The sequence below is a fragment of the Muntiacus reevesi genome, chromosome 2 (assembly GCF_963930625.1).
Source record: "Muntiacus reevesi chromosome 2, mMunRee1.1, whole genome shotgun sequence".
NCBI classification, from domain to species: Eukaryota; Metazoa; Chordata; class Mammalia; order Artiodactyla; family Cervidae; genus Muntiacus; species Muntiacus reevesi.
The window spans coordinates 251,353,999-251,380,459 of record NC_089250.1 but is presented as its reverse complement, the minus strand read 5'-3'; the positions used below and the strand labels follow the sequence as shown (position 1 = coordinate 251,380,459).

The 26,461-nt window shown below is 47.1% G+C and overlaps 3 protein-coding genes and 1 long non-coding RNA gene across 5 annotated transcripts in view; 1 reads left to right on the top strand and 3 right to left on the bottom strand.

Moving 5' to 3' along the window:
• The window catches only part of PKD1L3 (polycystin 1 like 3, transient receptor potential channel interacting), an 81,875-nt gene extending 78,718 nt beyond the window's left edge, over window positions 1–3,157 (bottom strand). The window contains exon 1 of the mRNA XM_065919345.1: window positions 3,022–3,157. Within this exon, the coding sequence (XP_065775417.1) occupies window positions 3,022–3,157 (136 nt within the window). The remainder of the gene's footprint in view (window positions 1–3,021) is intronic.
• Window positions 3,158–3,214: 57 nt separating this feature from the next.
• DHODH (dihydroorotate dehydrogenase (quinone)) lies at window positions 3,215–17,821 on the top strand. 2 transcript variants are annotated; one of them, XM_065925675.1, is made up of 9 exons: window positions 3,215–3,300; window positions 5,404–5,616; window positions 7,554–7,753; window positions 10,201–10,283; window positions 12,676–12,863; window positions 13,473–13,586; window positions 14,930–15,083; window positions 15,259–15,380; window positions 15,908–17,821. In XM_065925675.1, exons 1-9 carry the CDS (start codon window positions 3,280–3,282, stop codon window positions 15,983–15,985), a joined length of 1,173 nt encoding a protein of 390 aa, XP_065781747.1. In that variant the 5' UTR covers window positions 3,215–3,279; the 3' UTR covers window positions 15,986–17,821. The 2 variants fall into 2 exon arrangements, with proteins under 2 accessions (XP_065781747.1, XP_065781746.1); XM_065925674.1 differs by having other exon boundaries at window positions 15,259–15,418.
• LOC136161139 (uncharacterized) lies at window positions 7,831–11,089 on the bottom strand. The gene is made up of 3 exons (XR_010661690.1): window positions 10,696–11,089; window positions 8,208–8,343; window positions 7,831–8,043 (listed from the first exon to the last, which is right to left on the bottom strand). It is a non-coding gene; the product is annotated as an uncharacterized lncRNA (long non-coding RNA).
• Window positions 17,822–18,211: 390 nt separating the features above from the next.
• The window catches only part of TXNL4B (thioredoxin like 4B), a 42,626-nt gene continuing 34,376 nt past the window's right edge, over window positions 18,212–26,461 (bottom strand). Inside the window, exon 4 of the mRNA XM_065925677.1 lies at window positions 18,212–19,086. Coding sequence (XP_065781749.1) covers window positions 19,026–19,086 — 61 coding nt within the window. The 3' untranslated portion in view covers window positions 18,212–19,025. The remainder of the gene's footprint in view (window positions 19,087–26,461) is intronic.

Here is a 26,461-nt window from a genome sequence, read left to right as displayed (position 1 = left end):
CTCCAGGGGATCTTTCTGACCCAGGGATCGAACCTGGTCTCCTGCATTGCAGGCAGATTCCTTACCATCTCAGCCACCAGGAAAGCCCCCAATGATGTAATAATGCCTTGAATTTTTCTCTAAGACCCTAAGATTATTGTGCCTAAGTTTGAAAATATCTGTGTAAGAAAGGCAACTAACAAATAATTTCTCTCCAAGTTTATGTGTCAGGAAGCATGGGGCTGAGAATGATAAAGAGGTGTTTACCAGGAAAAAAAAAGGAACCATTTCAGAATCTTGCACAATACCTTTAGTGAAATAGCAGGTAAGTTAACTTTTGATAGGTTCTGAGACAAAAAAAATCTCATCATTTTGTGACACAGACAAATGAAAGGCTGGAGCACAAAAGTGGAGACATTTCAGAACGATGGTAATGAAGTGACTGATTTCTCTGTACACAAAGGCAGAAGAGGTCACATTTCTTTCCTTCTCTCATCTCAGAGGAAAAGTAAGGAAGTTTCCTTCATGACCACTATACCTCTGAGCCTCACCTGGGTGGTTTTTTCCTTGGTGTTTTTTCGGCAGCGTTAAATTTCCCCCGACCCACCACTTTGCTTTTTTCAGAAAGTCCCAGAGGAGATCTTGAACCTCCTGGTTCCAGGTGAAAGCAAGGTGTCCTCCCCCAGCATGACAGTGACGTTCTGCTCCCTCAAAGCTGCACGGAAAGCGGTTCAGCTGATAACAATTATTCCCTCCGCGTTGCTCCAGGCCGTGGAGCTCACTCCCTAAAACGAAACCTGTTGTGATGTATAACCAAAGCCAGGTTCTTCCTTTGAAGGACATTTTCTCTGCGAACTGTGAGGATGAAAAGTGTGGGGGCTCAGCAGCTGCCTGCTCTTTTAAATATATTCTTGGTGGGCTCATCTTATTTATTAGTGTTATTCTTTCAAAAATAGGGAGTCGTTTGTCAAGAAGACAAAAGGTTTTGTTTTAAGGACCCAGGTGGCGTTCCGACAGGCTGAAAGCAAATGCTAGGGATCAATAAAGCAATGGGCCCTCATAGCTGGGGCAGCACCACCTGTGTCTACACAACTGGCTATGCCTTTAGCTTTGTAAGACTGTAATAGCCCTTTATTTGCTAAATGAAACCTGTAAGAGCATAGAGGATGATGAATATCTAAGCCAGTGCTGCTAAAAATTTAGTTTCGTATTTTTTTAAAAAAGAAAACCATTCTTGCAGACCCCCTAGAATTGATTTAAATTATTATATTATTTCTTAAATACATTTATACACAAATCTAAGCATAATCTCTATCCTAAAGTTCCTACATAATCATAAAAGCCAGAGAATAAATATTTGATGAAAACATGGATGCAAATTAAACATAAACAAAACTGAAAGCCACTTAAATTCAAATTTTGCCAAACTAAATAGCCACTTATCAGATAAACACGGTTCTGGCTACAACTGCACAGGTTCTTTTGACTTTGTCATGCACACTGACTCCTGCTGTAGGGAAGAATCAATTCTCTCACCACTTTTCTTTAATTAACTTAATGAAAAACCTTTGTTCATAGAGCATGTCACCTGTAGTACATCTATCTAAATGTACTATCTATCTAGTTAGATGTAATACATCTAACTAAAACGTTAGCCAGTTCCCTTTCTTGGCACCAAAATGAGATCACAAATACAAATAAATATGGGCACAGAAATTGCCTGGAAGGTTTCAGTATGTTATCCAAATGGTCCACGTGATGCTTACAGTACTTTAAAAATCACTGAGGAAGTGGACACCAAAATACAAAATTCTCTTAAGTGCAGACCCCAAGAACATACCCCTCACTTTAAAAACATTGCAATAACCAAGTAATTGGTATAACGAAATATGGTACGGCCACTACTGTAACTAAATCAGTTTAAGTTAGAGGGAAAAAAGACAAAATAAGTGTAGTTAATACAGAAAGTTCCAGGCTTCCTTGGTGGCGCAGTGGATAAGAATCTGCCTGCCAGTGCAGGGGAAATGGTTCCATCCCTGGTCCGGGAAGATTCCACAAGCCCCTGACAACTAAAACCTGTGTTGCGACTGCTGAAGCCCAGGCGCCTAGAGCCCGTGCACCAGAACCACGACTAGCCACGGCTCACCAGTAACTGGAGAAAGCCACTCACAGCAACAAGGACCGAGCACAACCCAAAATAAAAATAAACCATATAAAAAATATATAGAAAGTTTCACTAGAGAGGTACGAGGTAAATCTATGATGGTTCAGAGGAGGAAGCTATACTTCCAGCACTTGAACACAGAAGAATGGCCATATCTAGGAAGATGAAATGCATCTTGGCAGAGGCATTCATGAGAGTAAACGCACTGAGGTGAGACAGGGGGAGGCATTTATACACAGAAATAATTCTGCGGTGGGGAGCGGGAGGGGGCGGGGGGACAGTAGTGGGAACTGAAATTAGAAAACTGAAATGTTTCAAATGCCAAGAAAATACAGTTTGCAATTGTGGGGGAAGGTTTCTGGGCAGAGGAGTCCAAGTCTGAGCTGCAAAAGAATTGTTTGGGTGCAGGACACTTTCAGTTTTCAAATACTCTCACCAGTTTTCTTTAACTTAATGAAAACCTTTGTTCATACAGCATGTTATTTGATCTTCACCTGTAGCACATCCATCATTTATATACTTTAGTTAGTTCTCTTTCTTGGCACCAAAATGAGATCATAAATACAAATCAACATGGGCACAGAAATTGCCCACAAACTCAAAGTCTTACTTTCCCGACATCCTTATAAACATACATACACGCATACACACGTACGTTTTTAGGCATTTTTATAGTGAAACCTGATGTTCATGGAATTCTCTTTGAAAGTCAACTCAGGTATCTTACGCAGTGCTGGAATTCATTTCAACCCTTTTAGTGCCCTATATACATTCTCAACCCATGCTTTATCTGAAGCACACACTCATCAATAAAATGTTTAACTTGAACGATCAAAAACCTGGTGACAGTGTTGCTTAGAATCTAAGACTCAACATACAGGGAGTCGCCTCTGCGGATTCCGGATGCTGGAAAGCCGTGCAAGGTGGCCCAGCAACAGCGCCCTGCCCCGCAGCAAATGCTCCGGGAGGCAGGCGGGCGGAAGAGGCGTGTCCACCGCGAATGCGCCCGCGCATGAACGTCCAATCAGACTCTCCGGGCGGAGCGGAGCCTTCCCCTCCGCGGGCCGGGGATTAGAGGACATCTCCGTCTCCTCCAATGGAAACGAGCCAGAGGCGGGCCCAGTGGCGGCCGGAGCATGGCGTGGAGGCTGCTCAAAGTGAGTACAGCTGGTGCTGCTAATGTGGCAGCGTGGAAAAGCACGGGCGGGAAGCCGGGCGAGGGGACGATGAAGGGCTAGTTTGGGCGAGGTGCGGACGGGAGCGGGATCCGAGAGTGTGGGCCTTTTAGGGTAGTGTGTGCAGCTTTGCAGACGCCTGCTGATGGTCCTGAGCGTGCATTTACATACGTACTTGGTCACTGTGTAAATGGTACGGGTAAGCAGTGTAGATGCTGAGCTATGTAAGAGCACGTGGGCTTTTATTGAACTAAGCATAGGGACGCTTAGTGAACAGAGGACCTCCTAGTATTGTGTGCAGGATCCAACCTGCAGTGAAATTACAGTAAAACAGTGCCAGCCTTTTTAGATAAACTTTTAGGGCAGGGTTTTTGTAACGGCATTCAGCTATCAGTGGATCCACTCAAGGGGCGTTCCTGCAATCTCCTGGAGGAGGCTAGAAGTCTAGACAATGAATACTAGATCTATGTTGACCGCTAGGAGTGACCCTTAAAGGCAAAGGTGATCAGGTCACCTCCTTGTTTAGGGAACCAAACCCAAAACTTTATTCTGGCCAAGACCCCTGCCTGCCTCCCCAGCTTATTTTTAAGTCGTACTTTTCCTCACTCCTTGATTCCAGACAAACCTTTCCCCTTTCCCCATTCATTGGGTGCATCTCATTCTCCTTTGCCTTTGCCTAGAGCGTAGAGGGCCGTTACCATCGTCCCCTCCTCAGCCCCAGCCCTGGCGCCTAGCTAACTTCTATTTATTCTTTGAATATCAGCTTTAAGACACTTCCTCAAGGAAGCCTTTCCCTACCTCTGAGATTAGGTTAGGTGCTTCCATCACTTTTTTCTTTATAGCACTGTCACAGCTGTACGTTTGCATGACCATTGATTTCTCTCTCCTCCTGAGGTTGTACTCATGAAGGCAGGGACTTGAGCCTGGAATCCATCCTTGAGTGGACAGTCACTATGGGGTGAATGAGTGAGTGACTCAGCGCCTGGCAGTGATAAGTAAAGTATTATGAGCAATGTTTGAGCTTGGTGCCAGAAGACCTGATGTTGGATATAAGAACAGAGTTGTGGTTGCCAAGGGGTAGGAGAGGTGGAAGAGGGAAGGATTGGGAATTGGGGCTTAACAGATGCAAGCTATTATATATAGGATGGGTAAACAACAAGGTCCTACTGTATAGCACGGGGAGCTATATTCAATATCCAGTGATAAACCATAATGGAAAAATATGAAAAAAAAATATGTATAACTGAATCACTTTGCTATACAGCAAAAATTATCACATTATAAATCAACTATACTTCAATAAAATTAAAAAAAGACCTTAAAAAAATTTTTTTGCAACCCTCTTTTGCATTCCTGAAGTGGAATTTTTGTATAATGCAATCTTTCTATATATAATTTAAAAGGTCAACATAATGTCCTAAGTGGAATATAAAGGAGAAATGAATTTATAATAATATGTATTTTGACCCATAAATATTAGGGCATGAGTCATCTAGGTGGTGGGTCAGGTGTGTAAGCCTTTACTTAGAAATTCTAGTGCCACAAGAATGTCTTCTGAGATGATGAATGATTCTTGTTAGTGTTCTCTGCTAAACAGTATGGTGAGCCCTCAGTCAACAAGGTAATTGCATATCTGGAAAGTCAATGCAGATGAAAACCACATAGGATTGTATTTATGTGGGGAAATAGAGTCTGTGGTTCTAGGCTCAGGTAGTATGAACAGATATTTGTACCTAGTGACTGTCAGTAGGGTTTTCAAAAGTCATAGAGGCACTTCTGACTTTACTGACGCCCACTCACTAAAATCTATTACCAGTCTCCTCCTATTTCCACTGCATGCCCCTCTTGAAACCCCTGGCCTGGAGTCCTTTGGGGCAGAGGAGTGAGTGTCTGCAGAAGTACAGCCTCTGCCTGTAGAGGCCAATATTTGAGCAGGAACGAAGGAGACCAGCATTAGCAGAAGGCTAGGAACGTGACTGAATGTAAAGGCCATTATGTTCCCTGTGAGCATGTAAAGTGTGTGAAGAGTTTAGAGATGGTGCCTCAGCCTGGCCTTGAGGGGATCCCACTGGCTCTTTTTTCTAGAAGCGGGCCCAGGATGCCATGGTGATCCTGGGGGGCGGAGGACTTCTCTTTGCCTCCTACTTGACGGCCACGGGGGATGAGCATTTCTACGCTGAACTCTTGATGCCGGCTCTGCAGCGGCTGCTGGACCCCGAGACAGCCCACAGGCTGGCTGTTCGCGTCACCTCCCTGGGGCTCCTTCCTCGCACGGCGTTTCAAGACTCTGACATGCTGGTAGGTGCTCCTATAACACCTTGTGCGATAGATACAAAGGTCAAGGTCAGAGTCTCCTAATTTATTCAGCTGGGGCTGATCCTTTTGAAAACCAGAATCTCAAGTTAGCCCCCAAACTGTCATCCCCATCTATAGATCAGGAACACTGAGGTGCAGAGGAATTAAGTGACTTACCCAAAGGCACCCAGCCAGGATGTGGCTGAGCCAGGATCCACACCCATGGAGTCTGGCTCAGCATCCTTCCCCTTAGCCACCATCCCTGCCTCACCGAGGTCTCAGGTAGCTCAGAGTTCACCTCTGCTGAAAAGGGAAGCGTGCCAGCATCACCAGCAGCGAATGTGATGAAGGGATGTCTAGACAAGCCCTTTGAGGAAAGCATACAGCTCCTGTCCCAGCCTCATTCCTTCCTGCATTTAATCATGGGCGCCATGTGTCCCCTTACACTTCTGTGTGATGGGGTTTCTGCAGCAAACAAAGTGGAAGAATGCACGTCCTCCGAGAATCTACATCCTCATGTAAGCCCTGACAGTTTCCACTGAAGAGATTCATACCAGATGGGGGACATAAGAATGATGTGAATGTGAAGAAAACACCAAGAAGCCCTCAGACCTCTCTGGAGAAGGGTGTCACTATTATCGATCAAAGTGGCCTTCCCTACATTTTCCCTCTGTGTCTTCGTATCTCTTTTATTTCCCATCCTGCAGTTTGGAGAAGATGTGTGTGTCACCTTTTTTCAGAAAAGTGAAAATTTTCTTTGGATTCCTTTTGGTTAGAGAAAACAGGTTACTAATGTAGCTCTTTCATAGCAAAGCCAAGTGGCATAAAGAAAACTTTGGAAAAGCAGGGGAGACCTGTACAGAGTGCTCTAGACTGGTGCCAGCCCCATTTGACCATCATCTCTGGGTTTTGAGGACTGAGGGCTGCCTGGGGGTCCTGTCGTGCAGCTGGGGTCAAGAGCTCCTCCTGGAGAGCGGCCCCCCAGTGCGGCCCCCTGCCTCCGAGTCCCTGAGGAACCACGTGCACGCACTCACCTCCATCTGTTCTTCCCCCTCTTTGGAGCAGCCTTTCTTCTTTCTGCTTCTGGGACCAGATGGCGTCAGCCTGGGACCCTTGCTAGTCCCGGCAAAGGCTTTCCTGCAATATCAGCTGACAGAGACAACTCCACTGGCAGCTGCTGGCTTTATGATAGCCTGATGCCTTTCCCATCTTTTAATGTATTTGTCTTGCTACTAGATTTGTTGGCTCCCATCAGGGTGAGAATCCTGAATCACTCAGGAGTCAGACTAGACCTGACAGTAACTAGGCCCAAATCATTCTCATTCTAGTGAACAATCAGGAATCCAGCCCACGTCTGACAGGAAGAACCTGGTCCTCCCAGCCTGGTTCTGGGGCCCAGCAATCAGAGCTGCCCCGCCGAGGACAGGAGTCCTGGGGACTCTGCTGGGCCTTCGTGTCGCCTGCTGAGGAGGAGGGACACAGCGGCGGCTGGCTTACTAAGATGATGAAAGGATCTGGCTGCCTGTTTCTGAATGGCACCCACTAGGGGCTGAAACCAATGAGCCACTCTCTGCCACCAAGGACAGTGGATAAGAAGGTGCAGTCCTTAACTGTGATTGGAAACGGCAGCACCCGTCTCCTGTTCAACCCATGGTGGGAACGCTGTTTGTCTCCTTGGTGATGATAAAGCGTGATGGTTCTCGAACTCTGGCTGGCATCAGAATCAGCTGGAGAGCACTGATAAAGATCGATTCCCTCGGAGTTCCATTCTGCCGCCTCCCCGCCCCCCCCCCACAAAGACTGATTCCTTAGTCCAGGGGTGGGCCCTGGGACCTGAGGTTTAACAGGCAAGCGATTCTGACGTAGGTATGCTGGGGACCATGCTTTAAGGAACACCAGAAGGGCTTTCTCTGCCTGTGACTTTCTTTCCTTTTCCCTAGGAAGTGAGGGTCCTTGGCCATAAATTCCGAAATCCAGTGGGAATCGCTGCAGGATTTGACAAGAATGGGGAAGCGGTGGATGGGCTTTACAAGATGGGCTTTGGTTTTGTTGAGATAGGCAGTGTAACCCCAGAACCTCAGGAAGGAAACCCCAGGCCCAGGGTCTTCCGCCTCCCAGAAGACCAAGCGATCATTAACAGGTAGGTGAGCGGCCGTACGACGTGGACATTTTTCTGTCATTTGGCATGTTCTGGAATCATGTTGAGCATAAAAGCGGTTTTCTGATTTCAGTTTAATGTGTATACATGCTGGGGCTCGGAGGACTACATAACAGCTACAGTCCCAAGGTCACAAGCAGGAGAACGTGGGTGTGGGTGTTGGCTCACTTGACTTTAGAGTCTGTGCTCTTTCCACGTTGTTACTTCCAGCACCCTTGCCCAGCTCGGTCCAGTAGAAATATTATGGAGTCCTGTATGTAATTTAAAGTATTCTAGTAGCCACAATAAAAATATAAAAAGAAACAGGTGAAATTAAAAATACTAATACATTCTACTACTTTATTATTTGTAATAGTTATTTATTATACTACTTAATTATAAATGCTTAATATATACTTTTAATATATAAGCAATATAAACATGACTGGCTATTTACCTTCTTTCACTTGTAACAAGCCTTTGAAATCCAGCGTGTCATCCTTATAGCGGTCTCGTTTTGACTGGCCAGGCTTCACTCGCAGTGGCTGCATGTGGTTAGTGGTTTGGACAGCACAGCCCCTCGCCTTCAGTAACTGGGGAAGGTAATAATGTAGACAGCTGCTTTTAGGAAGTGAGATCCTTCTAGATTGTGTAAAGCCCTTCTATTTGGGACCCCTGGACAGTTTTCACTACAGCAAACCCAGAAAGTGGAGAAGTTCCTCCTTTCTGGTGACAGTATTTTGAGAGCCTCCTTGGCAGGGGTGGGGAGGTTTGGAGGCACCTTTGGGGTCATCAGGGGCCTGCTGGGAGGTTGGCGTATGGAAGGTTCATCTGGCTGCACCTTCTGCTTTACTGTGCTTGTTTCAGGGAAAATTTCCAGCATTAGATGTTAAGTTGTTGGTCTTTCCCCTGTAAAGTGGGATCGATAGCTTCAGAATGGTCAGGTAAAAAGTGTTTATGATTCACCTGCCACAAATGACCGTGGGTAGCAGGATGACGGGGCCTGGTAGGAACCAGTGTGTGAGAAGCGGCACGAGAGAGTAGGGCCTGAGCTCCGAGCGCTTGTGTTCCCGGCTCCAGGCGTGGCTGGCCCAGGGTGGGTGCTGAATGAAGAGTCAATGAGTACATGTATCTGTTAGGTGTTTCTGGTGCAGAGCTTACTTACTGTTAAGTAGTAATGGGTGTGTGTTATTATTTTTTCTTCATAACGGGTATAGTAGGCAGTTCTAGGGTTGGTTGAGCGGTGGGGTGGTGTCGGGACTCTGGTCCAACCTCAGTGGGCCTTTGCTTCTTGCAGCCTGAGCTGCAAGCATATGTCCTCACGTGAGGACATCAGAGAGCGAAAGGAAAAGCAAGTGTGGATATGGGGGGAGGCGGGTATTTTCCCAGAAGCTCCCTGGTAGGCAGCACTTCATGTCTCAGTGACCAAGCCCCAGCACACGTCACGGGCATTTCCACGCTGGGTCAGGGGAGCTGGGTTCCACTGGTGAGGAGGAGGAGGGGAGGGGGTGGCCATTAGAGCAGCACCCCTCGGTGGGCTGGGCACTCGAGACGAGAGACATGAGCCTCAGCCTTTGTGGAGTGTCTAGTGGCAGGTGATGGAGAAGATGTTGTCTCTTGTCCTCGAGAATGACTGTAACCCGGTAGGGGAATGGCAACCTTTATGTACATCCCAAGCCAGGAGGAAGATGGGTATAGAGCACTCTATGCATGCTAGGAGGTGAGGGAGCATTTGACTTGGGTCAGGAAGAGGGCGACTGGATGAGAGAAAGGATGCGGAAATGGAGTGGCAGGATGGGTTCCAGGAGACGAATTTGTGGGGCGAGGCAGGAGGCGGGAAGATAGGTTATCAGAGTGGTGAGGTCCCACTGCGTGGGAGCAGTGGATGGGAAGGATGAGGGGCTGGATCCAGACAGGTCAGAGGGCAGCTACGTTGTTGAGTCTGGGCTGTTTACAGTACTAATTGGCTGAGTGACTTGTTGGCAAATTGTCATTTTTCCCTCTATGCTTGATGGTATTCTGGCAAGTTCTCTAGGACTTCCTGGGGTGTTTAGACTGTAGAAGTCTAATAACTGACTCTGATTTTTGCTTTTGTTTTTATGTCACAAATATATGGTGAAATGGGCTTCCCAGATTGCGTTAGTGGTAAAGAGCCTGCCTGCCAATGTAGGAGACATCAGAGACAAGACATGGGCTTGATCCCTGGGTTGGGGAAGATCCCCTGGAGGAAGGCATGGCAACCCACTCCAGTATCCTTGCCTGGAGAATCCCAGGGACAGAGGAGACTGGCAGGCTGTAGTCCAGAGTCGCAAAGAATTGAACAGAACCGAAGCGACTTAGCATGCACGCATATGGTGAAATGGTCAAGGAGCCATCGCCATCTCTCCAGTCTTTGCTTCCTGCCTGAGGGTCCTAACGAGTGTCTCTCCGTGTGCTCTCCTGTGCTCCAGATACGGATTTAACAGCCATGGACTCTCAGTGGTGGAACACAGGCTACGGGCCAGACAGCAGACGCAGGCCAGGCTCACAGAAGGTAAAGGGCACTGCACCGGAGGGCGGTTCCTCAGCTGTTGGAAGGAAACTTGTGGGAGGAAGTCAGGAATGTTCCCAGTGAAGTGAACACGATTGAGCAATAAGCAAAAAAGTGTGGAACTCAGGGCTCCTCTCCTAGAGGAATTTTCCTGGCTCCACTACAGCATCCAAGCTTTTAACTGAACTTTGCAATTGAACAAAGATAACACTTAGTTCCTGCTTCGTTACGTAACCTGTGTCACAAGTGGGCGATTTGGAAATAAATAGTGCAGAGAGGCCGCTCTCTGACCACACGAGCAGGGCCTGGGTGCCTTCTTCGTATTCCTGCTCTGTTGTCCTTTCTCCATTATAGAAGTGATGCATGCTAATGATAGAACTGTTAGTAAATGCATGGAAACATGAAGAACACTAACATCACTCACTCTCTTCCCCACTCAGGGATAACTATTTCCAGCATTGGGAAAGCATCCTCCATGACTTCTCTGGAAACACCATGCACTTTCAAAGGCCACCTTTGGAGGTGCTGGTGCTCATTCCTGGGGCTCTCTGCCCTGCTGTCCCTTGGGGGGCACGTAGTGGTCCTGGCACAGAGGTGTCTTCACCGTCTCTTCCTAGGCATCCTCTGGGGTTGGGTGAGGCTATGGCCGTCTTCCTCTTTCAGCAGGCCCCTCTGGAACGCCTTCCACAAGTTTAGCCTCATTAGATGTCCTGATGGTGAGATGAAAAAAACCTGTGGATACTGGCTTCATTTCTAGAAGCAAGATTGAAAGTTAGCAACCTCTGATTTGGGGAGTAGGAAGTGGCCTTGCTTGGAACTCCCTGGCTTTGGTAGGACCAGACCCTGCTGTACTGTAGACCTGGCCACTCGGGGGACTTGCAGGTCACGGCAGCACTGTCATGGTGTGTGATACACTCCTGCCTGGACTCCCTTTCCTTCTTTTAATTGTCCACAGTGCCCTTTATGCCACCTTTCTCCTCTGTACTCCCTTGCCCGACCCCTCAACCCCCACTCTGGTGCTAACATTTGTTGGAGTGAAGCAAAATCCCACGGCAGAGCTCTGCACATTGTGGTTAGCAGCAGCTGGAAGCCTTGAAGACAGCTTAATCGCTTGCATCATGCCAATAAACTTGAATTGTTAAAAGCTGTGGTGCCCTTTGGAGATAGAGTAATTCAGCAGTTTTTGTCTGACCCCCAAATGTTGTCATATGGGGCAAAAGACTGCTAATGAAAGACCCACTGGCTACATGAAAATGATATTCTCTTTTAAACCAGTTTGCCTGGTGGAAAAAAATTACAGCTTCCAAACCATCTTAGTTTGATTTGGGAAGCTTGGAGACCCTGTTATACAACTTGTTTAATTGGGTTCCCTCTCCTCCCCTCCACCTATAAAATTAGCTACATGAATCTCATTTACATTCAAGCTGATGATAAAACAGAGACTGCATTTACAGTGTGTGATAGCAGGACCCTCCCTGACCTGGCACATTTTGTGAACTAGCTGGACGTCTCAGATCTTCTCTCAGCCAACTGGTGGGAGAAACAGCTGGCACCGTGGATATACTTTATCCTTTGCAGATAAGGTGCCATCCCAGAAGAAATCAAGTACAGACAAACCCTTGCTTTCACACATAGAAAAATACCTTTCGGAAACACACTGAAAGTCAGAAATACAAGTCAGGTGATAATTCCCTGTATTTTAGAGTAAGGTAACCGTATTACCTACTGTGCACGCTGAGACAACACTTTTGGGAGTGGAAGGGACACAGACACGAGTAATTATGCCCAGGCTACAGGAGTGGCCTGGAAGCTCTGGGATGTGCGGTCACCTTAATTATAAGGGGAGTCCCATCTCAGGACGGAAATGATAACACTGTTATGCCTCTTCATTTTAGGCACGAGAATCGAAAATATTTTCCAGTCTATTTTATATGTATCCTTTAATTTTGCGTTTTCTTCACAACCACACACCCAGTCACTTGACCCAAGTGCAGCAAGCAGCCCCTGAGAGTCAACAGCTGTCCTCTGGCATGTTGTTGACTTGTCTCCTCCCAGCTGTACTCCATGTATGAGCCCTACCTTTTCATCACTAGTAGTTGCACTCCTAATGTCTCCATGCCCCATTAAATTTAAAAAAAGGAAAAGGGCGCAGAGAGAGCAGTAAAACATCCTAGTAGCTGCGCAGACACAGCTGTGTAGACGGAAGTGGAGGGTGGGTTTAGGCTGGCAGGCAGGGCACCATGCATAGCTCAGGGTTTGTCAGCTGGGGTGGGCAGGGGCACATTTGGAGCTGGAAGGCCTTAGGCTGCTCATGGGCTGCTGGTCAAGGACGGCTTCAAAATGTTGTGTGGGAAATGGTGAGTGGGGACAAGATCCTGACCAGTGATATTTACAGATGGGCTGCCGCTGGGAATAAACCTGGGGAAGAATAAGACCTCGGTGGACGCTGCCTCCGACTACGCAGAGGGGGTTCGAGTCCTGGGTCCCTTGGCTGACTACCTGGTAGTGAACGTGTCCAGTCCCAACACGGCTGGGCTGCGGAGCCTTCAGGGAAAGGTTGAACTGCGCCGCCTGCTGACCAAGGTGGGCAATTACATGTCCAGGCCCCGCTCCACTAGTTTGACCTACCGTTCATCCTCTAGGGCCAAGCTTCAGCATCGCTATCTACTATCGAGGAGTTGTCCTTAAGACCTGGACCAGTTAGGACCCCTCACTTCCCTCTGATTCCCTATATAACACTGATTGTGCTCAGTATTAATCAACTGTTCAGTTATCTATCCCTGCTGTTAATCTACAGTATCGATGAGAGCAGGGACCACATCTCTCTCATTTACCACTCTGTTCCTAGCATCTAGCACATTGAATGATAGGATGACTTTTCATCAAACAGTACTTGTGACAGTATTTGCTGTCTCTTTTAGGGACAAAAGTCTAAATAAACCTTAATGTTTTAGCCAGTGCCAGTGACATTAGGGACTCACTCTCGGGGATTCCTTGGTTTAAAACAATGGAATCAGATCTATCTTGATGGGGCTGTTTGCATAACTGAGAGTGGTGTTTCCAGAGAAGGAGAAGCTGCTGGTGCCTTAGGCTGACAGTTGCGGTGAAGACGCACTGCCTATGGCCCCAGGTCACGGTCACACTGTAGGCTGCAGGCTCAGGGTCCCCACCTCTGGCCCCATGTTGCTGTAGGTGCTGCAGGAGAGGGATGCCCTGAAGGTGGCCCACAAGCCAGCCGTCCTGGTGAAGATTGCGCCCGACCTCACAGCCCAGAACAAGGAGGATATTGCCAGCGTGGTGAGAGAGGTAAGGGTCAGGGCCTGGGGACGCCCTTCACTCCCGTAGAGGCCACCTGACCGGCTGGGTTAGCCTGGATGGAAGTTTCTGTTATCCTGAGGGCTGGCTTGGTCTGTCATAATTCAGTGTATCACACATAGGCATTATTGTTTAGTCACCGAGTCATGTCTGACTTTTTGCGACCCCCATGGACTGTAGCCTGCCGGGCTCCTCTGTTCATATGTAGGCATACCTCAGAGATATAGGAGGTTCAGTTCTGCCACTGCAAAAAAGCGAGTCATGGGAACTTCTTGGTTTCCCAGGGCACATAGACTCTGCTAGTATAGCCTGTTGAGTGTGCAATAGCATTGCATCTAAAAAAACAATGTACATACCTTTTATTTTTTAAAAAGTGATCCTTGCAGATATCTCTGGTGATAGCTCTATTCTGGGAACTGCCCCTCCCCTTAAAAAATATATATTTACTTGTTTATTTACTTACTTATTTTGGCTGCGCTGAGTCTTAGACACCCGGAGTCTGGCGCCTTAGACCACTCGGCCATCCTGACATGCTTGCGCTGGGTCCTAGTTGCACAATGTGAACTCAGTTGTGGCATGCAGGATCTAGTTCCCTGACCAGGAATTGAACCCAGGCCTCCTGGATTGGGAGCATGGAGTCTTACCCACTAGACCACCAGGGAAGTCCAAAACAATGTATGTCATTGAATTAAAAAATACTTTATTGCTGAAAGTATGCTAACCATCATCTGATACTGCAAGGTTGCCACAAAGCTTCAACTTGTAAAAAACCTCAGTATCTGTGAAGCACAATGAAGTGAAGTGCCATAAAATGAGATATGCCGGTAATAAGAAAGTAAATGTTTGAATCAGTGTTTGAACAGGTCCTTTTCTCCTGCTGCTTCCCTCTTCTTCCTCCAGCAAGTGCTTTAAAGTTGATGCATCCTCCAGCCTTGGTCAGACTGCAGTGCTCTGTCTCCAGTCTAACACCGGGTCTTGGTATCACTGGAGATCAGTGCAAACCCAGACTGAGCCCCGAAGTTCTGCTTCAAGTCCTAGTTTCACCTCTTACTACCTCCAGGCCTTGGCGCAGGACCCTCTAGTTTGAGTTGTTCTAAGGACTAAACCCCATCCTGGTGGAACCCTACAGTTGGTACGTGATAGCTGTTACTGTCATGTTGAGGCTCATTCTGACACTTGCCCAGGAAGTATAATGAGCCAGGCCTGGTCTGGCTCTGGCTTCCGGGGGCTTAGGTGTGGGCGCCCGGCCTGCTGCTGTCTCAGACCTCCAGGGAGGCTTCTCTAAAGTCCATCAGGCCCTGACCGGGGGGCTCTTTCTCTGTCTCCCCCTGCAGTTGGGCATCGATGGACTGATCGTCACGAACACCACAGAGAGTCGCCCTGCCAGCCTCCAGGGTGCCCTGCGCTCTGAACGAGGAGGGCTGAGCGGGAAGCCCCTTAGGGATTTATCAACACAAACCATCCGGGAGATGTATGCACTCACTCAAGGCAAGGACTCCGTGTCTGTCTGCAGAGCTCTGTGTGCGTGGGCTCCGGGGCTGTGACGGGACTGGGGTTCCTGAACCACCGCCCTCGGCAGGGGACTGGGGCTGGAGCCAGACTGAGCTCCTGTTTTCACGTCTCGCCCTCCCTTCCTCACTGTGTCCCGTGCACTTCTTTGCAGGCAGAGTTCCCATCGTCGGGGTTGGTGGTGTCAGCAGCGGGCAGGATGCGCTGGAGAAGATCCGGGCGGGAGCCTCCCTGGTGCAGCTATACACGGCCCTCACCTACCGGGGTCCGCCCGTGGTGCGTGGTGTCAAGCGGGAGCTGGAAGCCCTTTTGAAGTGAGTGGGGCCATGTGTGGCTTGAACCAGGTGAAGTTAATGTGGTATCAACCAACTCAGAATGACTCAATCAAGGGGATTTCACCTGTCTGTATTCTTCATTCAAAAAGCATCTGAGGGGTACACCCCAAATGCAGGGGGAAATTTCCCTGTTGCTCTTTTGACAAAGGTTGTACAGTGCCAAAGAATTGAAGATTAACTTCCAAGACAGTGGGTTTATAGGCCTAAGGCCTTCTGGCCACATTCCTGTTAATTCAGTAACACTGGTTTGAGGTCAGGGAGCTGTCAGTACTTACAATGGATTCCCTTCCTTGTCTGAAGACCTGGGGAGATTCCTGGGTGAAGACAGTTCAGAGGGGATGAGGCATGTGTTTGGGATAGCGAGGCAAGTGCAGTCACTGACCAGACGGAGCCTGATTGAATGTGGCCTTCCAGTAAGAGCTGGGCTTTCCTTTACCATTTGCTGAAATGGTTTTGTTCTTTTTCCAGGGAGCAGGGTTTCGCCAGAGTCACAGATGCCATTGGGGCAGATCATCGGAGGTGAGGACTGGTTGGGGGGAAGCCTGATCTGGAACTGTTCTGCTAAATCAAGTGAGCCTTCCAGGCTGATGGAGGGAGGAGACCACATTCCCAGACCACAAGAGGCCTTCCTCAGGCTAGACTGTAAAAGCCAAGCCTGACGGTCAGCAGAAGCCACGTGAGGCTTTCCTCGATCACTTGTCAGACAGGAACTGCGTCCTTGATTCTTTCTAGATTCACAGTCCAGGATCCTTAAATATTACAGGGACAGTAGACATTTGGAGGGAAAGTCATGGTAAAATAAAGTCATTGAAAAACTGGACTTAACGTTGCAACCCTCTTGCCTAGAAGCTGCCTGCAGGTCCTTCCAGCCTCTGTCCCCCAGGATCTGCTGTCGGCTTCCCAGGAGCTGGACTCTCTTTCATCCTATCTTTATTTAAAGTTTTAACTGTATTTTGAAAAAAGTTTCAAATGTAGATAACAGCTGCAAGAATAGGGCTTGTGGGTGCCGTCCTCTCCGTGTGTCTCGGCCCTGACCTCTTCATCGAGGGACACTGGTCATGCTGGTCGTTTTAATTGCATTACTTGCGTAAAAGCCCTGTCTCCAAGCCAGGCCACATTCTGAGATGCCGCAGGTCTGGATTTCATCCTGGCGATCTTGGAGACCCAATTCAGAAGATGGGCTGGTTATCCCCCTGCTATACAATCTGTGACCCGGTGCTGCTGGGCAGGCAGGCTCTTGAGATGCCTGAAGACACTAGACAAGAGGCTCAAGGGGTCTGGTCATGAACCAAGGAAACAGAAATGCTAACCTTTTCAAAACCAAAAAGCAGATGGTGATGGGAGGTTGAGCACCTCGGCTGGGAAGTGCTGTTGATGTCAGCACGCCTTCACAGCCAACAGTGCAGGTTTTATTTTAAATTTATTTCTTGGGAGCTCTGTGGAGAGGCCTGTAGCTGCCATAGAGATACCATGTCTTTGTCTCATCTCGGCCTCATCTGATCTCGGCCTCAACCTCTGCCCACTCCCTCTGCCAACAAACCAACAGCCAGTCTCATGCTGCCTTTGATACAAAGATCTTTTTCCTGTTTTTTAAAAAAAAATCTTAGAGACTTCCCTGGTGGTAGAGAGGACAGGAATCCACATACCAATGCAGGGGGACATGGGTTCAATCCCCAATCCTGGAAGAGCCCATCTGCTGCAGAGCAACTAAAGTCCACGTGCCACATAACTACTGAAGCCTGCGCCACCCAAGAGTACCAACACCCCCCCCCCCCCCCCCCAGCTAGAGAAAGCCCGAGTATGCAGCAAAGACCCCGCACAACCAAAATATTTAAAAAACAAAAATAAACACAGTTAAAAAAAAGTCGTCGTATGATGATAATACCTATTCAAAAATTAAACAGTATAGTCCCCAAATAAGTGTCGTCCACTCCTTCCCTCAAACAATTCCACATCTCAGAGATAATCACAGTTAACTTTTATATTTGTCTAGACTTTTCCAGACATTTTTCTTTGTATTTGCAAACACATACCCATAGCTGTTAAATGTTAGTCGCTCAGTTGTGTCCGACTCTTCACGACCCCATGGACTGTAGCTTGCCAGGCTCCTCTGTCCATGGGATTTTCCAGGCAAGAATACTAAAGTGGGTTGCCATTCCCTTCTCCAGGGGATCTGCCTGACCCAGGAATCAAACCCGTGTCTCTTGCGTCTCCTGCATTGGCAGGTGGATACTTTACCACTGCGCCACCTGGGAAGCCCCATCTAATCACACCAGCCCCCTTATTTATTTATTTTAATTTTAAAATCTTTACTAGATAATTACTTATTGAGAGTCTACTAGGTTCAAAGTTGTATGGATATATGCTTTTTATTTCTGGTGTTAATGTATTTCACCTACATTCACAGACAAAATTTTGGACAGACCAAACACAATTTTGTTAAAACTTTAAAACCTTCAAGGGAAGAGGTCATTTATTGTCCCTTTAAAAGCAGAGCTTTCTCTGGCTGGAGGAGGAAGACGTCAGAGACATTCAGAGGACTCAAAGTGCTGCTGCTTGCATCCCCTGCCAATTTCCCATTCAGTTCAGTTCAGTCGCTCAGTTGTGTCCGACTCTTTGCGACCCCATGAATCGCGGCACGCCAGGCCTCCCTGTCCATCACCAACTCCCGGAGTTTACCCAAACCCATGCCCATCGAGTCGGTGATGCCATCCAGCCATCTCATTCTCTGTTGTCCCCTTCTCCTCCTGCCCCCAATCCCTCCCAGCATCAGGGTCTTTTCCAGTGAGTCAACTCTTCGCATGAGGTGGCCAAAGTATTGGAGTTTCAGCTTCAGCATCAGTCCTTCCAATGAACACCCAGGACTGATCTCCTTTACGATGGACTGGTTAGATCTCCTTGCAGTCCAAGGGACTCTCAAGAGTCTTCTCCAACACTACAGTTCAAAAGCATCAATTCTTCGGTGCTCAGCTTTCTTCACAGTCCAACTCTCACATCCACACATGACCACTGGAAAAACCATACCCTTGACCAGACGGACCTTTGTTGGCAAAGTAATGTCTCTGCCTTTTAATACGCTATCTAGGTTGGTCATAACTTTCCTTCCAAGGAGTAAGCGTCTTTTAATTTCATGGCTGCAGTCACCATCTGCAGTGATTTTGAAAGCTCCCCAAAAAACATCGGACACTGTTTCTACTGTCTCCCCATCTATTTCCCATGAGGTGATGGGACCAGATGCCATGATCTTAGTTTTCTGAATGTTAAGCTTTAAGCCAACTTTTTCACTCTCATCTTTCACTTTCATCAAGAGGTGTTTTAGTTCCTCTTCACTTTCTGCCATAAGGGTGGTGTCATCTGCATATCTGAGGTTATTGATATTTCTCCCGGCAATCTTGATTCCAGCTTAGTTAAATATAATTAATAAATCTTATTCTGCAACTTTCTTTTTTCCCCATACGATCATGGAGTCCTTCAATGTCCATTCCTTCAATCTACCTTGCTCTTTCTAACAGCCCCTTGGGTTTCTGCAGCACAGATATATCAATATTTGCTTGTGGGTAGACAGGTAGGCTGTTTTGTTTTTCAGTCACAGACAGCGTGGCAGGGTGTCTCTTTTTGTGTATCTTTGGGCTCTTCCAGTAGAATTTCTGTAGAAAAGATTCCCAGAAATGGTTATTGCTCAGGCCAAGGTTAGAATGTTGATAGTTCTGCCAGATTGCCATTAGAGAGCATTGTTCAGTTTATCCTTTCCTGCAACTTTGTAAGAGAGGGCTTAAAAAAAAAAAAAAAAAAAAAAAGGGCCCCTTTCCTCCTAGGCTGCTTCACACTGGGGATTTTCAAGTACTGCTCTGGAATAAACTTGTTCCTTCTCCACTTTCTCATTGAGGATAGCTTTTATTATGTCTCTTCCTTGGAAGAAAGAAGAAAAAGGAACTGTGGGTTTAAAGGAAGCCACTTTGGGCTGTAGCCAAAGTGCCTGCCACACTGGTGTGTGTGTGTGTGTGTGTGTGTGTGTGTGTGTGTGTGTGTGTGTGTGTGTATCTGAGCCAAAGTGCCTGCCACACTGGTGTGTGTGTGTGTGTGTGTGTGTGTGTGTGTGTGTGTGTGTGTATCTGAGCCAAAGTGCCTGCCACACTGGTGTGTGTGTGTGTGTGTGTGTGTGTGTGTGTGTGTGTGTGTGTATCTGAGCCAAAGTGCCTGCCACACTGGTGTGTGTGTGTGTGTGTGTGTGTGTGTGTGTGTGTGTGTGTGTGTGTATCTGAGCCAAAGTGCCTGCCACACTGGTGTGTGTGTGTGTGTGTGTGTGTGTGTGTGTGTGTGTGTGTGTATCTGAGCCAAAGTGCCTGCCACACTGGTGTGTGTGTGTGTGTGTGTGTGTGTGTGTGTGTGTGTGTGTGTATCTGAGCCAAAGTGCCTGCCACACTGGTGTGTGTGTGTGTGTGTGTGTGTGTGTGTGTGTGTGTGTGTGTGTATCTGAGCCAAAGTGCCTGCCACACTGGTGTGTGTGTGTGTGTGTGTGTGTGTGTGTGTGTGTGTGTATCTGAGCCAAAGTGCCTGCCACACTGGTGTGTGTGTGTGTGTGTGTGTGTGTGTGTATCTGAGCCAAAGTGCCTGCCACACTGGTGTGTGTGTGTGTGTGTGTGTGTGTGTGTGTGTGTGTGTGTGTGTATCTGAGAGAAAGAAGAGACTTCAACAGCCACTTTGGGCTGTAGCCAAAGTGCCTGCCACACTGGTGTGTGTGTGTGTGTGTGTGTGTGTGTGTGGGCTGTAGCCAAAGTGCCTGCCACACTGGTGTGTGTGTGTGTGTGTGTGTGTGTGTGTGTGTGTGTGTATCTGAGAGAAAGAAGAGACTTCAACTAAGACCTGCAGGGAAGGTCAACAGACAGGGTGTAGCTTTCCCTGGGTTCACTCATTCTCACTTGTCTCAGGCGGCCCTGCTAGTCTCTCCTCTGGCTGTGGGCATTCGTGTAAGTTTTGTGTGCCTCAGTCTCCCAGTGTGTAAAATGGGGAGAAAAAGAGACCCATCTCAGAAGGCTGTTCTGAGGCTTGAATACTAAGTGGTTATGGCTCAGCACATCCTACTCTCCTAATAAATGTTATTTCTAATTGTCACAACAGTCCTGCAAATAGGTATTACCAGGCCTGTATTCACAGCTAAAATGAAGGTAAAGGGCTTCACAGGACCTCTGAAAAGTATTATTAGCCCCTTTTCTTCTCCCTCAAAAGTCCATCTTTTACGGATAAGATGTCTATGTGCCATTACTTCCCTGCCTGCCCCCCCGCCCCCGCTGACTCACTGTGTGGCATGCAGGATCTTAGCTCACCAACCAGGGATTGAACCCGTGTTCCCTGCAGCAAAAGTGTAAAGTCTTAACTGCTGGGCTGCCAGGGAAGTCCCGTCATTACTTTTTATAAAAAAGCATTCATAGTAACTTGCCCTGGGCACTTGATTGGTCTGAAATAAGGTGGTCGAATGGGGTCTAGTGATCAAAACTCAGAGCCCTGTAGAGGTGGGGAACATTTTGTAGGAACCACAGTGCCAGCCAGGACTGAGCTTGAAGATTCAACATGTAGCAGTTGAAGCAACCATCATTTACTCTCCCACACAGTGTCGGCTCAGGAGTTCAGGAGAAAAGGAGTTGGTGGCTCTGGCTTGGGGTCTCCTATGAGTTGGCCAGGGCCACAGTCACCTGAGGCTCTGCTGGGGCTGGAGGATTCACTTCTGAAGTGGTTCACTCATGTGGCTCAGGAGCTGTTGCTGGCTATTGGCACGAAGGGCTATCTGAGTGTCTCCACACCAGAGCATCTGCCTTCTTCTAGAGTGAGTGATCTAGTGCAAGGTAGAAGCTACGACGCCTTTTGTGACCTAGTCTTGGCGGTCACAGGGCTTCCCTGATGAGTCAGTGGTAAAGAATACACCTGCCAACGCAGGAGATGCAGGTTCAATCCCTGGGCCAGGAAGATCCCCTGGAGAAGGAAATGGCAACCATCTCCAGTATTCTTGCCTGGAGAATTCCTTGGACAGGGGAGCTGGGCGGGCTACAGTCCATGGAGTTGCAGAAGTTCAGTTCAGTTCAGTTCACTCGCTCAGTCGTGTCCGACTCTGCGACCCCATGAATCACAGCACGCCAGGCCTCCCTGTCTACCACCAACTCCCGGAGCTTACTCAAACTCATGTCCATCGAGTCGGTGATGCTATCTAGCCATCTCATCCTCTGTCGTCCTCTTCTCCTCCTGCCCCCAATCTCTCCCAGCATCAGGGTCTTTTCCAATGAGTCAACTCTTTGCATGAGGTGGCCAAAGTATTGGAGTTTCAGCTTCAGCATCAGTCCTTCCAATGTTGCAGAAGAGCCAGACATAATTTAGCAACTAAACAACAACCACCTGGCAGTCAAACACCATTACTTATGCCACATTCATTCTCTTCATTAGAAGAGGTGCCAGTTTTAGCAAAACAAATGAAAACAACAGGGTGTCCAGTTAAATTTGAATTCCAGATAAACAATGAAGAAGCTTTTGGTATAAATACATCCCACGCAATAATTGGGACTTATAAAAAATTTACTTGTTTGTCTGAAATCCAAATTTAATTGACTGGGGATTGAACCCACTAACTGCAGACCCTCTGAACTGATTGGCTCCACAGTGCTGACAGGAACAGCATTCCTGATTACCAAGAGGCAGTCAACTTCACATGAAAAGACTAGAACAGCCAAACCAAATAGAGAATTGCTCTCCCCCAATTCTTATTATAAGACATTCAAACATAAGAAAAGTTGAAAGAAGAGTGTGACAAATATCCATACCCCCTTGACTTAGACTCAGTAATTCTATCTTTTCTGTGCTTTTCTTATCAACTTTTTAACCTATATATACATACTTTGATTTTGATGAACCATTATGTTTTTTTACTATATGATTCAATTTATATAAAATATCTAGAACAGGCAAACCCAAGAGTCAAAAAGTAATTAGAGGTTGCCAGGGGTGGGGGAGAGGGAAGAATGAGAATTGACTGCTAGTGGATATGGGGTTTCCCTTTGGGGAGATGAAATATTTTGGAACTAGAGGGATGTGATGGGTGTATAGCATTGTGAATGTACTTAATGCCACTGAACTGTACATTTTAAATGGTTAATTTTATAATATGCAAATTTTACCTCAATTTAAAAAAAGAAAAGTCAGCACAGTGCTTTGGTTAAGAACTGACTGCCTGGTTTGGAATCCTGATGGCCATATGCCAGCTGTGTGATCTTGGGCAGGTTGCTTAAGCTCTCTGTGCCTCTGTTTCCTCACTTTAATTTGAGAATACCAAAAACATTTTTGTAACAGAGTTATTATAAAGTGTAAATGAGTTAATATTTGTAAAGCACCTATAGGCCCATGTTTCACATACTAAGTACCATGTAAAGGTTTTTTAAGTAGATCCATGAGCCCCACAGCCAGCTCCATGCAGGCTGTTCAGACCTGGGTCTTGCCCTACAGGCCTGCGGCGCTCAGACTCACAGGATAGTCTCCTAGGGGGGCCCAGTGCCAGGCAGAGGTTGAACAACTCAGCCGGATAGCTGCTCCTCTTTTAGAGATTGATGAACCATTTTGAAGAAAGTGGTAGATGTCAGGACACTTCACTCCTAAGTACTTTGTAGCTTCGTCTGTTAAAAATAAGAATATGTTCCTCTGAAAACATAACTCTGTGATCTCACCTAAGAAAATTAGCCATGATTTTCTAATATCATTTAACATTCAGTCCATATTCCAGGCTTCCCTATCGTCCTAAAAATAACTTCTGGCATCAATCAAGTCTCACCTAGGGGCTTCCCTGGTGGCTCAGTGGTAAAGAATCTACCTGCAATGCAGGAGAAGCAAGTTCACTCCTGCATTGGAAAGATTCCCTGGAGTAGGAAACGGCAACCCACTCCAGTATTCTTGCCTGGAAAATCCCATGGACAAAGGAACCCGGTGGGCTGCAATCCATGGAGTTGCAAAGAGTTGGACACAGATGAGTGACTAAAAAACAATTCCTACATTATACCTTGTTTCCAACAGATCCAGTCTTCTCACCATTCAATAAATATATTGAAAAGTGAAAGTGAAGTGAAGTCACTCAGTCATGTCTGACTCTTTGTGACTCCATGGACTGTAGCCTACCACACTCCTCCGTCCATGGGATTTTCCAGGCAAGAGTCCTGGAGTGGGTTGCCATTTCCTTCTCCAGGGTATCTTCCCGACCCAGGCATCGAACCCAGGTCTCCTGCATTGTAGATAGACACTTTACCGTCTAAACCACCATGGAGGTCCTATATATATATAGGTTATATATATATAGGTTCTATATATATATATAGGACCTCCATGGTGGCTCAGAAGGCTCACCTATATGTCTCTTGAGCCTTTTAAAATCTAAAGCAGTCAACTTTGAAGAGATGAGTCCAGTTGTCTTATAAACAGTTCTACATTCTGGATTCCCAGAATACAGTCTATATTTCCTTTAGCCTTTGCTCTCCGCTGGAGCTGAGTGTGAATAGGTGACTAAACTCTACTCAGTGAGATGCATGTGAAGGTACTGTGTACCACTTCTGGTAAGTCTGCTGCTGCCCGGAACATGATGTCTGGAGCTTTGGTAGCCTTTTTAGACCTGAGGATCGGGGTCAACCCAGCAGCAAAAACTGGGAAGAGCTTCATACCAGTTCTGTGTGCTTACTTCCCTGCCTTCTTTATTTGAGAAAATAAAACCTCATGTGCTTAAGTCACTACTAATTGGGATTTTGCTTTATATTTAGTTAAATTTAATCCAGCTAATACAGAAGGCAGATTGAGATCTATTGTAATCTTGTATTTGCCTGGGAGATACATTATCTGCTTTCTACTGAGATACATTTAATTCAGTGAGGAGCTCTCATTCGTCCAGGTGCAGCTCCCTGGAGCCAGCACGGTGTGAGAACATGCTCAGATTATCATGTTACCTGTGGAATCTTGATGGTCAGGAAAATTTTTTGTAGGAAACTTGTGGTTGTAGATGTGGGAAATGAAATGAGTGTAGCAGTCACAGGTAAGAGGACTCTAAGGGACAGGGCCGAGAGGTGTGGGTGTGCAGGGCAGGGTGGGAACACCGCCAGATTGGCACGAAACGGGTGTTTGTGAAATACCTGGGCAGCAACACTAGGGCCAGTTTCCAAAGGGCAGGGCCTTATGGGGTGGGGGAGAGGGGGATGCAATTAACATACAAACTCCTTGCAATCTTGCCTGACAGGGAGAGGTTTCCTGGGTGTTGAAAACCCCATTTGGCAAGTGTCCCACAGGAAACAGGAACTTACAGCACGTGAAGGCCATCTGCCCGCACCACTGCCACCCCTGGGGTCAGCTGGGTTGAGCTCAGGAACAAAGCTCTGTGTGGAGGGGCGGAAGGCCTCCCCGGGCAGTACGACCCCCTTCCTGCCCAGGCATGCACAAAGTGTAACTGAGGTGCTGCCATTTCAGCCCTTGGTCATCTGAGAACCTGGGTAGCCTGTCAAGCTTTGACCATCTCTTGGAGGTTGAATTTGTAGGGTTTCTGGATTTAGTGACATCTTCCTACCTGAACAGAGCAAAAAGTGCGGCATCCATGTTTTGGATCCTAAAAACTTCACTGTGGTTAGACCAGAATTTCAACTACAGTTGAGACTCTGATACAACCATTAAAAAACAAACACAAGAACCAAACAAATATATGGTTCTATGCACACACACACACATGTATGTATGTATACATGTGTGTGTGTGTAAATACAGCTGACCCTTATTCGTTCTTTCACTTGATCATTTACTTGCTCAATAAGAACCACTTATTGAGATCCTACTTCCTGTCAGTGGTGCCATGTGTTTGGAATGAAGATAACTGAGTTCTCTACCACCTATCCAAATCTCAGAAGACACAAATTCAGTTGATCCTTGAACAATGTGGGGGTTGGGGCATTGACTTCTCTGCAGTCCAAAATCCGTGTATAACTTTATAGTTCCTGAATTCAACCAACCAGAAATTGTGCAGAACTATCATATGCATTTATTGAAAAATATTTGTGTATAAGTGGACCCATGCAGTTCAAACCCTTGTTCAAGGGTCAACTGTACAAAAACAACTGGTCAGAATTCACTGGGTCATACCTAACAATGGAGAATGAGCCCAGGATTCCCTAGCAGAGAGGAGGGCTGCTTGGGGGCTTAGCAGGTTACAGCTATACTCATTTCCCTGTGACTGGGACTAATTTCATACTATTTCCTGGTGCCATAATTAGGCAAATTCCTGATTTCTTGCACTGAGCCAAAAGCAGAGCCCAATTTTACCACCATTCCTTCTAGAAATATCTGTCATGGGTCTGGGGTGGATCTGGGATCAACTCTTCCCAGAACCTCGCTGGCACCCAGGGGTGACTGTTCCCAAATGCTTGCCAGGCAGCTTCCCTGGCCTATCTCCTAATGTGTTTTGCTGCCATGGCCCACGAGGTCTTTTCCCACTTCCCCACTTCCCTGCAGCATCAGGTTTCTCCAGCTTTGGGAACCAGTGCTTTAGGGTCTCCTCTGCCCTCTCTGCTGCATGCCACTGCCTGGGTCCTGGTTTTAATGATACACTGGGCTTCCCTGGTGGCCCAGTGATAAAGAATCCACTTGCCAGTGCCGGAGAGGATTCAGTCCCTGAATCGGGAAGATCCCCTAGAGGAGGAAATGGCAACCCACTCCAATATCCTTGCTTGGGAAATTCCATGGACAGAGGAGCCTGGTGGGCTACAGTCCATAGGGTCACGAAAGAGTCGACAGGACTTAGTGACTAAAAACAACAATGGCTCTTAACAAGCTTTGACAGCCACTCAGAACTGATACCCTTACTCTGACTAGTGAGGTTGGCTAGCGAGTTTGTTATCCCTTTCTGGTAAGTAATGCCTTAATTCAGTAAAGGATTTGTTTCTAGCAGACCCTCAGAAGTGACTCTAATTGTGAGAACTCAAGGCTGCTTCTGTCAGGAGGCCTTGAAAATTGTGTAATGTTCCT